Below are 17,899 nucleotides of genomic sequence, written 5' to 3'. Positions count from 1 at the left end.
GCTAGCTTCATGGAAACGCAGTCACACTTCCCTGGACACAGTGGTGAGTCTTCCGCAGAACGATACTCTGGATCTAGATTGGTGGTACAATCGTCAAAATCTGTTAAGGGGTTGGCCCTGGTTTCAATACAAGCCTGTAAAGATTACCACAGATGCAAGTTCCTGGGGGTGGGGGCCCACTCTGGTCAGTCCCATGCTCAGCGGATTTGGGGTCTAGACCTTGTGGGGGCCTCCTCCAATTTCAGGGATTTGCTGGCTTTAGGACACACCCTAATATCCTTTGAAGACTCAGTTTGCAATCAGGATGTGTTGGTTTTTTCTTTAACAGACAGGGGGGAATAAAGTCGCAGACCCTGTTGTCCCTGGCTTAGGAGATTTTATGTTTGGCAGAGTCTTGTCTGAATTCCCTGAGAGCCGTCCATCTCGGGTTCAGACAATGTGCTAGCCGACTATCTCAGTCGAAATCCGATCCAGCAGGGAGAGTGGGAGTTGAATCCAGAAGTTTTTGCTTATTTTATGGATTTGTGGGGCCTTCCGGAGGTGGACTTGTTCGCCTCTGGCAGGAAAAGCAAGGTTCAGAAATTTTGTTTCCCTGGAGAGGGAGTCTCAAGCTCTGGGGGCAGATGCTTTGACTCAGGTTTGGGACTTCAGTTTCCTCCCTTAGCAATCTGCAAGTAATACGAAAGATTGAATTGGAGAAATGCCAAGTCATCCTCCATAGCTACGTATTGGCTGAAAAGGAGTTGGTTCTCAGTTCTAATATCCCTATCAGTTTCCCCTCCTTGGATACTTCCAGATCACTCAGACCTACTTCTTCAGGGGCCGGTTCTCCACCCCAGAAGGTCTAGTCACCGTTTAGTACTGTTCAGTGAACCCAGAAAGAGTCTTTGTGCTTTCAAAAGTTCTATTGCCAGATGGATTTGCAAAGCTATTCTGCGTGCATACAAGAGCTTGGGCCATCAGCCACCTTCTAGTGTGTGGACACATTTCACAGAAGCCTTGGCAGCTTCCTGGGTGGAGAGGGCAGGTGCCTCATGGGAAGATATCTCCAGAGAAGCTGTTTGGTCCAATAACCACTTGTTTGCAAAACACTACCGTGTGGAGCTTCTTTCCAGATAGTATCTGGCTTTTGGAAGGTTCTGCAGGCAGTGGTCCCTTTCTAAGGTAGGAGTATTGCTTGTTTATACTCTCATGCAGCCGTCCTGGAAGACATTTTGGGAAAACCACGGTTACTTACTGGTAACGGTCTTTCCAGGAGTCTTCCAGGATGGCATCCTTTTCCCATCCTACTTCTATTTTTTCACAATTGTGAGGGTGATGGGTTATTTCCCTCATGTACACTGGTGATAGTTTTCTTGCCTAATTACTGAGGGGGAGGGAGGGGTTTTTAACATAGCACATTATTGTGTTTCCTGTAGAGGGCGGAGACAGTAATTCTTATGTAGCCATCCTGGAAGACTCCCGAAAAGACCATTACCAGTAACTAACCGTGATAATACTGTATATACATATACTGTATATTTGTATATGTGTGTGTGTGTATACACAAAGGTTTTGCCCTGCATTTCTGTTTTAAACTGAATGCATTGTTTTACAAGATTAGGGTTCACTTATACATTATTCATGATATGCAGTCAGGGAGTCATGGAAAACTGTTCACAAATGTATTACTGGATTTCAACTTTAAACACGTGACAGATGTTGCCTCCCCTCCGCTGTGCAAAGTGGACTTATTTATTTTTTGTGAGAACCCTCTGGTCTGCCTCCGTACACTCCCCAACACCCCCATTTTTTTATTATTCGGTTATTCATATTTAAAGATGGACATGTGTCACCAGTACAAATATAAAACCATTTATTATACTTGTTAGTAACAACTACTTTTCAACATAAAATTGAAAATCTGCCAAACTACTCTGGGTTTTTTTTTTTCTTTTTGTTTTTTTAGGAGAATTCACTCCAGAAATGCAAATGCGAATCAGACAAGAAATTGAAAAGGAAAAGAAGACAGAAGTTTGGAAAGAAAAATTTTTTGAAAAGTTTTATGGAGAAAAGTAAGGAAGTCCTTTAATTACATTTTTAATGTACATTTATTAAGCAGAGATAATTTATCTCATTTGGTTTCTCTGCAGTTCTCAGAGAAAAATTTTCTCCTCTGTCCCCCCCGTTTATGAAGCGGAGAACATTTGTTCTGAGAAGGAGAAGAGAGACGTTTTTCCTCTGAGAACAGTTGAGATCTGTGTAGAAGGTGGAGGGGCTGCATGTGATCTCCTGAGATAATTGTGTGATTACAGATCACCTGAGTTTAAACAGTGAAACCAAAGTTAAAAAGACCTTGCAATTACATCAAAATAATAAGCACTGACCACTGGTACTTTTTAACACATATTTTGGCACATTCTTTAAATTTGTATTTTGGCTCCTTTTTATTGCGCATTTTAGCATTATTTCTATGCATTTTGCCGCTTTTTAACATGCTGTATTTTTTTAACATGCATTTGCCGTGGGTTTTTTTCATACGCATTTTGGCGCTTTTCTAAGCACACATTTAGGCGCTTTAACGCACATTTTGGCACAGGTTGTTTTAACATGCATTTTGGTGTGGTTTGTAACGCACATCTTGGCACTTAGCACATATTTTGGCACTTTTTTAAAGTGCATTTTGATTCAGTTTTTATGCATATTTTGGCAAACTGCACATCTGCTAGCCACTTTTGGGTGCCATTAATAAATAATGGCACCACAAACATGACAGGACACACACAAAAACGCAGGTAAAAATGAATCAAAATACATGTTAAAAAAGCACCAACATGCACATAAACATTTCAGCTCACATTTTTTTAAAAACGTGTGTTGAAAAAAGCAGCAAAATGTTTGTTAAAAACTGCACCAAAATGTGCATTACAAAGGTCCAAAAAAGCCTAACTGAACCTTTTTTGGGCATGGAGTGGTGTGAGTTTTTTCCTTGCGCATTTTGGTGCGTTGATAGCGTATTTGTCAAATGAGAAAATGTGTGGGAAAATGCATGTCTGCTAACAGCATAAATAGTGTACATATGGTGCAGTGCTAAAAATAAATACACATAATGAAATGATACAATATTAATAAAAAACGATAAAAATCCCAAAGGGATCCGAAATAAAGTGCAAAGAAATATAAAGTGCATCTATGTGAATATAACAAATAGGTCACAAATTCAGACCCTATATACTGTGAAAAAACAACCCAATCCCAAATTGGGATGATACACATCAAATTGTGTCAGCAAGGTGAATCCCATAAATGGGATAATCTTAAAGTGACAATTACCAAATCAAATCGCAATATACAAAGTGTATACACAATACACACAGTGAAAAAAATTCAAAACCAATAAATATGTGTAGTGAACTAAACAAATATTAAATACAGTGAGAAACAGAAGTATTTGAACACCCTGCGATTTTGCAAGTTCTCCCACTTAGAAATCATGGAGGGGTCTTAAATTCACATTGTAGGCGCATTACCACTCAGAGACAGAATTAAAAAAAAAATTCAGGAAATCTCATTGTATGATTTTTAAAGAATTTATTTGTCTTGCACTGCTGAACATAAGTATTTGAACAGCTAAGAAACAGCAAGAATTCTGGCTCTCAAAGACCTGTTACTGTGCCTTTAAAAAGTCCACCTCTACTCCACTCATTAATCTAACTTAGTAGCACCTGTCTGAGCTCTTTAAAGACACCTGTCCACCCCACAGTCAGTCAGATGCTTACTACTACCATGGGCAAGACCAGAGAGCTGTCAAAAGACACCAGAGACAAAATTGTGGACCTCCACAAGGCTGGAAAGGGCTACGGGGCAATTGCCAAGCAGCTTGGTGAAAATAGATCAACTGTTGGAGCAATTGTTAGAAAATGGAAGAGGCTAAAAACGACTGTCAGTCTCCCTCTGACTGGGGCTCTATGCAAGATCTCACCTCGTGGGGTATCACTGATGATAAGAAAGGTGAGGAATGAGCCCAGAACTACAAGGGAGGAGCTGGTCAATCACATGAAGAGAGCTGGGACCACGGTTTCAAAGGTCACTGTCGGTAGAACACTACGCCATCATGGTTTCAAATCATGCATTGCACGGAAGGTTCCCCTGCTCAAGTCATCACATGTCCAGGCCCGTCTGAAGTTTGCCAGTGACCATCTGGATGATCCAGAGGAGGCATGGGAGAAAGTCATGTGGTCAGATGAGACCAAAGTAGCACTTTTTGGTCTAAACTTCACTCGTTGTGTTTGGAGGAAAAAGGATGAGTTGCATCCCAAGAACACCATCCCTACTGTGAAGCATGGGGGTGGTAACATCATGCTTTTGGGGGTGCTGTTCTGAGAAGGGGACAGGACGACTGCACTGTATTAAGGAGAGGATGAATGGGGCCATTTATTGTGAGATTTTGAGCAACAACCTCCTTCCCTCAGTCAGAGCATTGAAGATGGGTCGTGGCTGGGTCTTCCAATGACAACGACCAGAAGCACACAGCCAGGATAACCAAGGAGTGGCTCCGTAAGAAGCATATCAAGGTTCTGGAGTGGCCTAGCCAGTCTCCAGACCTAAAATAGAACATCTTTGGAGGGAGCTGAAACTCCGTGTTGCTCAGCGGCAGCCCTGAAACCTGACAGATCTAGAGGAGATCTGTGTGGAGGAGTGGGCCAAAATCCCTGTTGCAGTGTGTGCAAACCTGGTCAAGAACTACAGGAAACGTTTGACCTCTGTAATTGCAAACAAAGGCTTCTGTACCAAATATTAACACTGATTTTCTCAGGTATTTCGAATACTTATGTTCAGCAGTGCAAGACAAATAAATTATTTAAAAATCATACAATGTGATTTCCTGAATTTTTTTTAAAAATTCTGTCTCTGAGTGGGAATGCACCTACAATGTGAATTTCAGACCCCTCCATGATTTCTAAGTGGGAGAACTTGCAAAATCGCAGGGTGTTCAAATACTTCTGTTCCTCACTGTATGCAGTGAAAAAAACAATTATTGTGAAAAACTGATCACATATAACAAAGCAGCAAATGTCCATTTAAGTCCAATAATGGTGCTGTTGGAATCCTCCACACTAAAAACAGTGCTCCACTACCAACAGGGAACTGGTGCCATGTGGTGTACACTCCAAAGAAATCCCAAAATGGCTGAAATGCCCGCTCACCTTCAATAAGTGACCCTACAGGTCAACACGCTTTTGGATCACACCAGGATCCTACGGTATAGATCTCCTCAATGGCCGACCTCCATACACACAGGGTTCCAATTGTACCAAATATGTAATCCCCTTCCTGGATCGATAGGCAGGTGACCTTACTATCTCCAACTTCCAGAAACTCTGCCTCAGAACATGCCATTTAATGTAAGTAATCAGACAAAAACGCCAGTAGATACACTCACATTTGTGCAGTATTAGTAAGGCATTCCACCTCATACCATGGGTGTATGTGATATTTTGGATCCCTTGTATGTGTATTTTGGATCCCTTTGGGATTTTTATAGTTTTTTTATTAATATTGTATCATTTCATTATGTGTATTTATTTTTAGCGCTGCGCCATATGTACACTATTTATGCTATTTAATCTTTTGCGGTAAAGGGTTTGGGTGCTAGCAGCTGTGTTTAGGTTGAGTTCATTTAGCGCAGGAGGAACCATTACACTTATGTCTGCTAACAGCATTTGGGGTGCCACTGGGACAGAGATATTTTAACCACTTGCCTACTGGGCACTTATACCCCCTTCCTGCCCAGGCCAATTTTCAGCTTTCAGCACTGTCGCACTTTGAAATTACAATTGCGCGGTCATGCAACATTATACCCATATGAAATTTTTATAATTTTTTTCACACAAATAGAGCTTTCTTTTGGTGGTATTTAAATGCTACTGGTGTTTTATTTTTTGCGCTATAAACAAAAAAAGAGCAAAAAAATTTGGAAAAAAACCTTTTCTATTATAAAATTTTGCAAACAAGTAATTTTTCTCCTTCACTGATGTGCGTTGATGAGGCTGCACTGATGGGCACTGATAGACGGCACTGATGATGTTGATGATGTTGTACTGATATGCAGCAATGATGGGCACTGATGGGTGGCACTGACTGACGGCACTACTGGGCACTGACTGACAGCACTGATGGATGGCACTGCTGGGTAGCACTTATGGATGTTACTGATGGGGGGGCACTGCTGGGCACAGGTGGATGGCACTGCTTTGCACTTGTGGGTGGCACTGCTTTGCACTTGTGGGTGGCACTGCTGGGCACAAGTGGATGGCACTGGTGGGTAGCACTGCTGGGCACTGATAGTGCCGATCTTTTTTCTGACAATTGCGGGTGATCCACTGTGTCATTGGACACAGCTGATCACGTGTTAAAAGACCGCTGTGATTGGCCTTTTACCACATCACATGATCAGCTGTGTCCATAGGACACAGCGATCATGGAGATTACCAGGTGCGTGCCGCTGGGGGCATTCAGAAGTTATATGATGCCCTCCCAACACTGGACAACCGCGCTATAGCCGTTATTCAGCTATAGCGCTTTTGCCAAGTGGTTAAAGAGATGGCCAGTGAGATCCTCAGAGTTTACCTTCATAAACTGGCCATCTCTGTAAAAGTGAATGACAGAAGGGTGTGTCCTGTGATGAGAAGTGAAGAAAACATTCTCCGCTCCTCACCTCCGCTTCATAAACTGGCACACCTGAGACATCAGCTGTGATCATCAGGATCTCGGCTTTTCTCTCTTTCATAAACAGACACTTAAATGTACCGTACTGTATTTGAAAATGCATGCACTGCAATCAACAAGGTTGAATAATGTACTGTCCCCAATCTCCATGCAAGTCTTACATGTCTCCAATTCAGCGAGATATCACCCATGAAGCTACTAAGTCAAAATCTTCTAAGCCATGCCCATGCATATGCAGTAAACTCTCAATTTCTATGGAGAGTTTGTAGTTTGCTAGAGCATGAACTACACACTCTGGCCTATTGTCAGGCCTGAGTTCTATTATGAGGTAGGAGGAAGCTTACTCAGCCCTCTGCATGTTTGAAATGTTAGGCGTCATGCACACTGCTGCTCCTAAACTCACCTTTTTTTAGCATTTGGTGTTTTTTGTCAAAGCCCCGGAACTCAACTAATTAAAAGTCTGTGTTCATGCACACATTATTATTATTATTATTATTATACAGTATTTATAAAGCGCCAATGGTTTGCTCAGCGCTGTACATTACAAAGGGGGACAGAACATGTGACAGAACAATACCAATACAATGCAAAACATGAGGGGATTGAGGGCCCTGCTCTTTCGAGCTTACAATCTAGGAGGGAGGGGATGGTGGTACAGGAGGAGATAGCTGTGGGGGATGGGGTGGTAGGAAGAGTGGAGGAGGTTGGCAAGTTAGCAGGGAGTGGGGTAGGCTTCCCTGAAGAGGTGGGTTTTCAGGGTGCGCCTAAAGGAGAGGAGAGTAGGTGATATACTGATGGGTTGGGGCAGGGAGTTCCAGAGGATGGGTGACACCCTGGAGAAGTCCTGGAGGCGGGCATGGGAGGAGGAGACCAGGGAACTAGAGAGAAGGAGGTCTTGTGAGGAGCGGAGTGTGCGTGCTGGGCGGTACTTGGATATTAGGTCAGTGATGTAGTTCGGGGCAGTATGGTGGACAGCTTTGTACGCCAGTGTTAGGATTTTGAATTTGATCCGTTGCGCAATCGGAAGGCAGTGGAGGGATTGGCAGAGGGGGGTGGCGGAAATGGAGTGGTTGGAAAGGTGAATAATACATATGCACACATAGGCTTTTACCAGAGTTTAGGAGCAGCAGAGTTTTTAGAGGCAGTAAAATGCTTCTCTCCTGAATGCAAAAAATCATGTTCAGAAGAGGAGAGTTTTATCAGAAATCACTCAAACATGGCAAAACGCAGTTAAACATTAGTTAGTACTTGGGTGTCTTGGGTTTTTTTTTTTTTTTCATTTCATTAGCCAAAATAAATTATTATTCTGGCCAGGAGAAATGCGTCCAGGGAATTTTTGAGCTGATTTTAGCATGTGCCTTTAGAAAGTTAAAACTAAAATCTCAGGGCAGACGTGCACAGGGAAGGTAAGTAAAGTTGCCTTATGATAACTGCAACGCAACAGCCTGTGAATTTACCATTCATGGGCAAAGTGCATGTTCATTTTTAAAGTGTCTTTTTCATAAACATTGCAAGAGTGAAAATGTTTTGCTTATGATGCCTTTGTACCTTGCATTATTATAAGGTATTATATACTGTAAATAGCTTAATTCATCAAGCTTTGATTGACCATCAATCAGAAAAACTTTTATTATTAAAAGCTGCCATAATTCAGGATCTAGCAGATTGTTCCTGTAAGCTTGTGGTTTCAAAGTTCATTTTCCTTATATTTTGAGCAAATAGTAGTGGTAAAATTAAAGTATATGTAAACCCTAACAATTAACTTCTCATATTTCCTCTCCTTTGATCTGATAAATATACCATTTAAAGTATTTTTTATATTTTTTAGATAAATGCAAGAAATACCAATTGATTTTGCCAGACATTTTGTGAGCTAATAGCTTCCTATGCTCTCTGTCTGTGCACAAGAGAGTTTATAGAGATAGGAAGGGAGAATGAAATGAAGAGAGGTCTGTGTTCTTTGTAATGCATCTGAAATGAAGTAGGCAGTGCTGACAACCCATGGTTAAGGATTCAGAGCTGTGTTGTCACGTTAAAGAGGAAGGTTAAAACACACATATTTCTGGTGCCTCAACAGTTATTTTTCTGTAATTGCATTATGTTTAAAGATAAAAAACATGGGCAAATGTGCATGTATTGCAGAGATGTACAAAATATGATAGCTATACATTTTTGCCTGGCCATACAATTTAATTGTATGCCCTAATTATGATTTTGTAATATTGTTTATTAATCATGAATTATTGTTTTATTGCTAGCTTTGAAGTTGTGTTTTTATAAAGGAGTGGCCTAATCTCTTGTTTCTAAACATTTCTAAAAAATCCTGTGCAGCAGTTGATGGTGTATCATATGAATTTAAATTGTCAAAGTGTGTAAAATAAGTTATGACTAATACTGTATGCCTTGTAAATTAAAAAAAAAAAAACATGAGCAGGGCACTCGGTCAGTTTATGTCATCCCATTTACTGTTTTCAGTGTTCCACTGTTCAGTTACTGGCTCTAGCTTTGCCCTGCTCCTATTCTCTTCTTTTTCCCTATTTCTTACTGTAATCTATTTCCATTACATTAATGAAGTTAACATACTGTACATTCAACCCATTACTGGGCAGACTGGAGACCTGGAGTTTGCTGCAGACATGTACTTCTCTTGTGTTCTACCATTGGAAGCAGGAAGGAGGGAAGTAAGAGCAGTTTTTTTGCGGAGGATAGGTAAGGGGCCATTAAGGACCCAAGGACTGATAACTGTATTTGACCATCACTGGACACAGACAGTAGGCACAACTACCCCTAAATTCAAAAGATAGGAATATGAGTTGGCTATGGCTCTGGTTGACAACTCTCATAAACCAGGGGACCTGCAATTGCAAACTGGATGGAGTCTAGAAGTAGATTATGCGTCTAGAGTGTTTTTTTTTTGTTTTTGTTTTTTTGCAGTGCTCTTTTTTTCAGTCAGTTTTTATTAAGCAAGTTTTTCATTTTTAAAGTTGTACAAAATATTTTACAAAAATCTTTCCTACTCATCCTTACCCTTCACTCAATTCTCTATTCAAGAAATATACAATTGAACAGCAAAATGTTCCCATGTTTACTCGTCAAGTGATCTTGCTGTAAGCAATTGCATATTAACTGCTTAATCTGCTTTTTGTGCATATCCAAAAAACTCTTTTGAAAAGTCTTTGTTATTGAATCCGTTCAGTAAGTATTTATGAGATGAAATAGAATGACACATAATAAAATAAGATGAGATAAACAAGCTACAGCCACTTTCAGACCCTTTGTAGTGGAGATGGGAAGGAGGGTAGTGGCTCTTATTGTATTACTACATCTGACCAATACATAACCGGTATGTTGAGGCAAAGTGAAAAAAAAACATATATGCAGTATATTCCTGCAATACATGCACATTTCCCATAGTTACCCTGCAGGTATAGAAAAATACCTGTTGATCTACCAAAATTGCACTCCGTTCTTATATTTTTGTTTTCTTTTTGACAGCACACAGCATTTTGAAGACTGAGTAGTGTTAGCTCTAGCCAACGTTTTTTTGCTAATATACTGTTCCACTACTGCCACCTTTTTAACCACAGCAAAGGGACTAATTGACTTGTAGTCCAAGATGAGAACAGGGAGGGCTAAATAGTCTCTCAGAGATAACAGAGCTAGAGAACATGGGACAGTTCTCAATTTCTGGCAAGATTAAAAGGTATTTTTTGCACTTGTACAACAGGCATCACAAATGTGTTAAAGGGGAAGTAAACTCCCACTGAACACTTGTACCTACAGGTAAGCTTATAGTAAAGCTTTCCTGTAGGTACAAGGAATATCTCCTAAACATGCACTGTTTAGGAGATATTCAGTGTCCCTGCATCCAATGACTTCACCTGCATTTGCGCTCTGAAGGAACAGCAAAGGTATGCCTGTTTCGTTCCTTCAGAGCTTTGAGCCACAGCCGAGACTCCTGCATGCATCCGAAACAAAGACCGAGTGAAGATGAAAGCCCTGTCAGCTGTGACAGTGCGCTGCTGGAGGGTTTCGTTCTAAGGTGAGTCTTTCATAATGTGCAAGTATGCAATGCATACTAGCACATTATGCCATTATTTTGAAGGGGAAATAATTTTATTTGTTTTGACAATTTGCTACCTCTTTAAATGTAAAAATTTACTAGACCAAAAAAGAGGAAATACGATAAGTCCATTGTAGAGGTTTGACAACTACATGTCAGGATGTGACCACTGCTTCAATTTTTGGAGTAGTAACAACTAACTAGGGAGTTATTGCTACTGTACATAGGGAGTGATTATTGTTTTGGTAAGGACCATTACATTAACCACATCTCCGCCGTACAATAGCAGTTATACTGCTACAGGGCGGCAGGGGTGCGCAAAATCATATATATATATATATATATATATATATATATATATATATATATATATATGTATGTGTGTGTGTGTGATTTTGCATTTCCGGGTAGGGGGCGCCCGGTGATTACTGAGGATCTCCAATGGTGAGGATGGCTGCTTTGTTTACTAACAGTCCTCCTTCCTGTCAGCTCGGGCACACTGTTCTGGATGGCTGTGCACAGCACAGTCATCCAAAGCAGTGTGCTTACAGTAAAGCCCACACACACTCCCCCCCCCCCCCCAGTAAAACACTCCCAGCACACAGTTAACCCTTTGATCGCCCCTCATGTTAACCTCTTTCTGCCCAGTGCCATTAGTACAGGGTCAGTGCTTTTTTTTTTTTTTTTTAGCACTGATCACTGTATTGGTGTCACTGGGGATGTCAGTGACACCAAGTCAGTTCCCTCCAGTGTCAGAATGCCCGCTGTAGTCCCGCTATAAGTCACTGATCGCCGCTATTATTAATATAAAAAAAAAATTCCAGTATCTATACCGCCATTTGTAAACGCTATAACTTTCACATAAACCAATTAATTTACACGTATTGGGATTTGTTTTTAGCAAAGACATGTAGCAGAATACATTTTGGCTTAAATTTATGACGAAATTTAATTTTTTTGAATTTTTTACTGGACATATTTAATAGCAAAAAGTCAAAAATATTGTTTTTTTTTTCTCAAAATTGTTGGTCTTTTTCTTTTGTTATAGCGCAAAAATATAAAAAACACACAGGCAATCAAATACCACCGAAAGAAAGCTCAATTTGTGGGGAAAAAAGGATGTAAATTTCATTTGGGTGCAGAGTTGCATGACCGCGCAATTGTCAGTTAAAATAACGCAGTGCCGTAATGCAAAAAATGGCCTGGTCAGGAAGGGGGGTAAATCCTCAGGAGGGCAAGTGGTTAATACTACTACACCTAGGGAATAACTGCCAGTAATTCCATGAAGTTTCCAACTCTTGCTTCAACTAGTCAGTGACTGCCTTTATAAACATAACTTGACCTAAGAAGGAACCACCACAGCATTATCGCTGGAGCTACTACCTCTATGAACTGGGTCGTACCCTTTAGTTAAGCCACACATAGATTTAGATGACTTCTGCTTTGCGATTTTTGGTGCTGTTTATGCCAAAGGGTGATTTGCTTGACCCTTAGAATTTGAAGCTGAATTCCTGTTTTAGGTCACATTTGTCAGGTTCTGGTGGCACGCTTTTAAGGTTCCATTCACACTTGTGCGACTCCAAAGTTCCACAATTTCCAGTGTGACTTTGGAGTGCAACTTTGATGCGACTTTGATCTAACTTTACACTCATTTGACTTTGTCGCACCAAAGTAGCGCATGAAGCTTTTCAAAGTTGCTGTGACTTTAATTCACAAAGATCCAAATGGTTTCCATTGAAAACAATGGGCTGCGTCTTGCCCATGCGACTTTGGAATGTGGATGGAGCCTAAAAGCTACTTTCTTTCTATGACTGTGCACATTCTGTTGAACTTTGTTTAATAATATTTTTATTTGATTGGTATGAGATCCTCTCCCTTTTCTTTTGTTTGTAGGTCTGGAATGTCCAAAGAGGAATCTTTGCAGCTCACCTCTGAGCAAAACAGCAGTGAAGATGAATGCAGTTCTCTAGAAACATCTTTAAATTTACCTGGCCCATCTACCCAATTTGAGAATAGCACACCAGCTAGTAATGAAACTCCTGCTGTGTTGGAAACTGAAGTTGTTGAGGAAACTGTGTGTAACATTGTATGCAACATGGATCAGGTTACCTCCAAGGATATGATGGGAGAGGGAGAATTAGAGGACATACTGATATCTGAAGAGTCATTAATTCATGAAGAGATTGCAGAAGAGGTGGAAACAACCATTTGTGAGTGTCATGAAGATGTTCATAAAGACGAAGCTGAGCTTGCTGAAGTGGTGACAAACCAGGACTCAACGAATGGGGACAAAGAAGAGCCTGCAGAAAATGTAGAATCTTGTGTTGTAATGGAGGATGAATTAGTGCCTCATTCAGAATCTAAACCTGAGGAGGTAATTAAATGTGACAGGGAGCAAGGAAACCCCCTGGAAGTAGCAAGTGATATAACTGATTGCAGATCACCAACTCCTTCTGTGTCCTCTCATAGTTCATCTGGGGAGCCAACTGAACAGGATGCAACACCAGTTGAAGATTTACATATATCAGAGGATAATGGTGATTGCAGTGCTACTGCTGATTCTGCATGCATTGAAGAGATTGCTGCTGTTGAAATGGAGTTGATCAGTGAGCCAGAGGAACAGGAACAGTTTTCTGAAGCTGCATGTGTTTCTGAGACATCCTTTTCCTCACAAAGTCCAGAAGGAGGATGTGTTAGTCTTGCTTCTCCTGGGGGTGACACACAGTCTGCTTCAGAGGAACCTTATACTCCTGCATCTGTTGAAGCTGCTTTTCTGTCTGAGGTGTCAAGTTTTGAAAATGCCGAATCAGAAAGTCAACAAAAAACAATGGCAGAAAGTCCCCCAACCTCAGTAGCTTCAGATGTCTCACCAATTTCCACCTCTCCAGTGTTATCAGAAGCATCTCCTCCTTCTAATCACCCACTAACACCTGAACCATCTCCAGCATCTAACTTGCCATTAACGTCTGAAGCCTCTCCCATGTCAGATGTACCTTTAATATCAGAAACATCTTCTTTATCTTCAATAGCACTTGCTTCTGAAACTGGACATACAACAAATTTACCTGCAACTTCAGATGCATCTTCTGTATATAGTCCCCCTCCAAATGAGCACCTTTTGCCTCAGCAAGCAAGTTCCCCAACCTCATCCGATGAATCTCGATCGCCCTCAAAAGATGAAACTGATGCTTACTCTGAGGCATCACAAACAGACACAATTGGTACAGAGCATGAAAGCTCTGAAAACTTAAAATATAATTCAGAAACTCCAAATTCTGATACTTCTCTGTCAGAAGACACTTTGACTCAAAAACATTATAAGATTGAGACAGACCAGGAGAAACAAAGTGTCTCATCTGCCACAAAACTGTCTCCACCTGATACCATAACAATTAAAAACAATTCAAGTCATTATAGGATCCTTGATAAAAAATACTTATCTCCCTCCCAAGAAGGATTTGATGGAATCCATTCTAGGAACAATGAGTCTGTTCTCTCAAAGTCTCATGATAAGCCTTATAGTACCTCAGCAGACGTATCTGGATATTATGAATCTTCTAGAAGTAAATCTCATAAGCAGCAAGCTGGCTCTCAAAGCCGAGCAGACAGTTCTCATTGCAAGTCATATGAACATAGTAAACAGTCTGAAACAATTAGTCGTGAGCCTGAAATTTCCAAAAGAAAAACGGCAGAGTTGCATACTTTTGGTAACTACAAAGAGAAACGACCAAGAATAGATGATGACCACCCAAATAGATCATCCTCAAATTCTAATCAAGCTGACAGGGAGCACCCACCCAGGGAAGAGCCCCGAGTTCCACCTCTCAAGGTAAACTGCCTGATTGTAAATTTCCTTTCAGAATATAAGAAGGCTCAGGAATATAAGGGTTTCAGGGTCATCAGAAACATTCAAGGAAAAATTAAAAACTAGTCAAGTACTTTTTTTTTTCTTTTTTTAATATTTAAACTTTCACTAGAGAAATTACAACTGGAGCCTGACTGGTTTCTGTGCTTAAACAGTTTTATTTCCCGATAAAATAGAATTCCTTGCAACAGATAAATTAATCTGTGATCCTAGTAACAGAATCATTTGCAACCAACATCTCTCTGGTCCTCACTGGAACTACAGGATTTTGTTTTCTTGCTTTTGTTTAGAAACATATCTCTGTTAAAGTGATTCTAAAGTAATTTTTTTAACCACTTCCTGCCCGTCAGACATCCTATGACATTTTGGACTAGAAGTGGAGATATGGGGATGATACCTGCAGCTACAGGCATCATCCCAGTATCTTTTTTTTTTCTTTTCTTCAGTCATCATTTTCCTGTCATGTAAAACCATCCTAGCAGCTAAGTAGCCACCCTATCATCACCTCTCCAGGCTCTCCTGTGCGATCGGGAAGCACAATGTCTTATTCAGTGGTGCCGCTGGGTTATTATAGAGCTGGCCATAGACCAGATGGTCCCTGGTCATCTCTATGGTCCTGGGAGGCCGGAAGTGATGTCATAACGTCATTTCTGGTTCTGGCGAGTAAACACCGCCATTTTTTTTTCTGGAAAGCAGAGATCAATGTTTTTGTTTTTTTGTTTTTATTTCATGCTTTTCAGGGTAGAGGAGAGATCTGGGGTCTTATAGACATAAAGAAAACCTGTCATGCCTTACTTGTATGACAAGAGATGTTGATGATTATATAAGTAGAATGCGTTGCAAACATTTAAAATACCTGTATGTTTTATCTGTCCAGTGAACAAGGTGGAAGTGGAGAGATGACTTAAGCTTGTCATTGATGGGTCATTTTTTTTCTTCAGCAGGCTAAATGAAAAAAAAACTGTTCTAATTCCCCTATCCACAAGTTCAGTGTCCATGCGGGAATCCTCCCCACTGTGTCTTTGTGTTCTGACAGCAAGGAGACTTTCTTGCCATCAGAATACACAGAGTCCAGCTGTCAAAATACAATAGCACAGCTAATGTGTGGTTGGGGCAATCTGTTAATTTTTTTTTTTTGATCAGCCTACTGGCTGATCCTAAAACAACTGAATAATGTTCAGCAAAGTGACATGTTTATTTGATAGCCGGCACCAAAAAGTGTGTATTGTTCATTCCCTGTGGTTCCTTACTGCCCTGATTCACTGTCACCTCTGTTACAATTTTCCCTGCTTCCTAGAGAGTGCAGTGTCTCAGTGCTTGGAGTGACAAGTAGAGTAAATAAGAGTTAATTCATAGACTGTATAATTATGCTCCACCTTCAGGTGAGTAGCAAATAGCACAGCTTGACTCAGCCCTGCATAACCCCTTCCACTCCCTGCAGTGCTTCAGTTTTTTTGCTAGTGTCCGTAGGTTAAGGAACATCTCTCTCCCTGCTGAGAGAGTCTTCTACAGAGAAATATGATTTACTACTGCTTTTTTCTGCTGACCCTTGGTGCTATATAGCAGCAGCAGTTATTTGGATTGGTTCCTATGGATCTTCATATTCTTAGAGGGCCTGGTAACAGACAGTGGAGGAAAAATGGCAAAGGCCTTTAAGCTGTTACTGGCATTGGATCCTGTGTGTGTTGCTCACCTTGGCAGGCAGTTGCAGTGAGCTGGCCGGCCAGTGAGTGAGCTGGCCGGCTGCAATGCGGGTTCAGGGTTGCTGTCTGCTGTGGCAGAGCCTAGTCCCTGAAGACCCTGTGGAGTAGCCTGACCAGGATCGGCAAAGATTGAACCATTTGCAGCTCTTCTGCATACAATGTTAGTTGCACTTTATTGTGGTGGGTCCCTTGTGCTGGCTTCATGCCTTATGGCTGTGGGGGGAGGCTTTTTTCACAATCAGAAGTTTACCCACTGCTCCTGGGAGCTATGAGATCTAGGGGGTGCCATTGTGTTGCATAGCTATTCTTTTTCAGTCTATATAGGTGCCAGGTGTGTGCAGTTGGACAGCGACGAGGAAGACCTCTGAACTGTGCACAGATGTGGCCCACTGCCATATGTATATATGCGGTTTGGCCATTACACTGCAAGTACGACCCTGGCAGACGTGGCCGGGAGGTCGCACTGCACAGTTGTGAGCACCATTTTGGCTTTTAGCCCTTTTCAGACTGTAAGCTGACCTAGAAGGATGTATAGGGGAGGTAAGCTACCGCTCTGTAATATCCTTGCACAGATCAGGTAAGTATAACATTAAAAAAAAAACCTCTCCCACCCCCAGCAGTGCTTTGTCACTTGAAGTGCTGCCGGAAGTAGGAAAGGTTATTTGCCATTGTACCATCACTTGAAGGTGGAGCATAACCCAGTGGCATAAGAATTAACTTTCCTTTGTCCTGTGATGTTCTCCAAGAAAGGGATTTTACAGGTAAGTAAAACATTCTGTTATTTTGCCTTACCCAAGCAGATTACAGGTTTGCTTTAAAAGGTATGAAAAGCAAAGTTTCCCTTTGCTTTTCATAGTTTTGACCTCAGGAAGCCCCCCCCCTCCCTAAGGGCAACCAGCCCACCCTCCTCCCCCAAAGGTCCTTACTTGCCAAGTTCATACTGCAACTCAGCGGGTGTATACACACACATGCTACATTTGTTCTTATACAGTATGATAAACTTATTAGTTAAACTGTAGTTTATAGTATTTAAATTACAGCTTCAAATCAGGGCCTCCACATGACCAGCCACCCAAAATGGAATGCTTCTAGGATTTATACGCATGTTCAGAATTTTAGCAAAATTCTCACTTTTCTAAAGTAATTCATGGTTGCAAATAGTATAAGTTTACTCAAACTGATTTCTGAATGGGAGATTCTACCTTTATTTTCATAGTTGATCAGTTTCAGTGTTTTAATAAAAAACGTTGCAGTGCCTGCTGACTTTTAGGCCAAGAATGGCCTTACATCTCAGCATAATGAATTGTGTTCTTTAAGGTATTAGAGAAAATGAGCTTGCTTTATATGAAGTTGAGTTTCTTAAATGACAATAACATGCAAAGAGAGCAATTTCACTGATGTGGAAGTGATTTGTAGATGTAGGCAGCTTGGTACATGATATGTTTTCTTGTATTACAATTACTATATTTGGCTATTAACCTTTCGCTGCCAGAGCCGTTTTTGTATTTTTTTTGCACACGTTTAAAAAATAATTTTAGGCCTGAAGATTACACAAAACCT

The 17,899-nt window shown here is 40.9% G+C and overlaps 1 protein-coding gene across 1 annotated transcript in view; it reads left to right on the top strand.

Moving 5' to 3' along the window:
- Positions 1 to 17,899, top strand: part of ASXL3 (ASXL transcriptional regulator 3) — a 105,336-nt gene that overhangs the window by 72,319 nt on the left and 15,118 nt on the right. Inside the window, exons 8-9 of the mRNA XM_089678351.1 lie at positions 1,949 to 2,054; positions 12,665 to 14,600. Of these exons, the coding sequence (XP_089534477.1) occupies positions 1,949 to 2,054; positions 12,665 to 14,600 (2,042 nt within the window). The remainder of the gene's footprint in view (positions 1 to 1,948; positions 2,055 to 12,664; positions 14,601 to 17,899) is intronic.

Source organism: Staurois parvus, unplaced genomic scaffold (genome assembly GCF_062004578.1).
Source record: "Staurois parvus isolate SC_StPar_1 unplaced genomic scaffold, SC_StPar_1.0 ptg000203l, whole genome shotgun sequence".
NCBI lineage: Eukaryota > Metazoa > Chordata > Amphibia > Anura > Ranidae > Staurois > Staurois parvus.
Note: the sequence above shows the minus strand (reverse complement) of the source record. Positions and strands in the feature narration are given on the sequence as shown.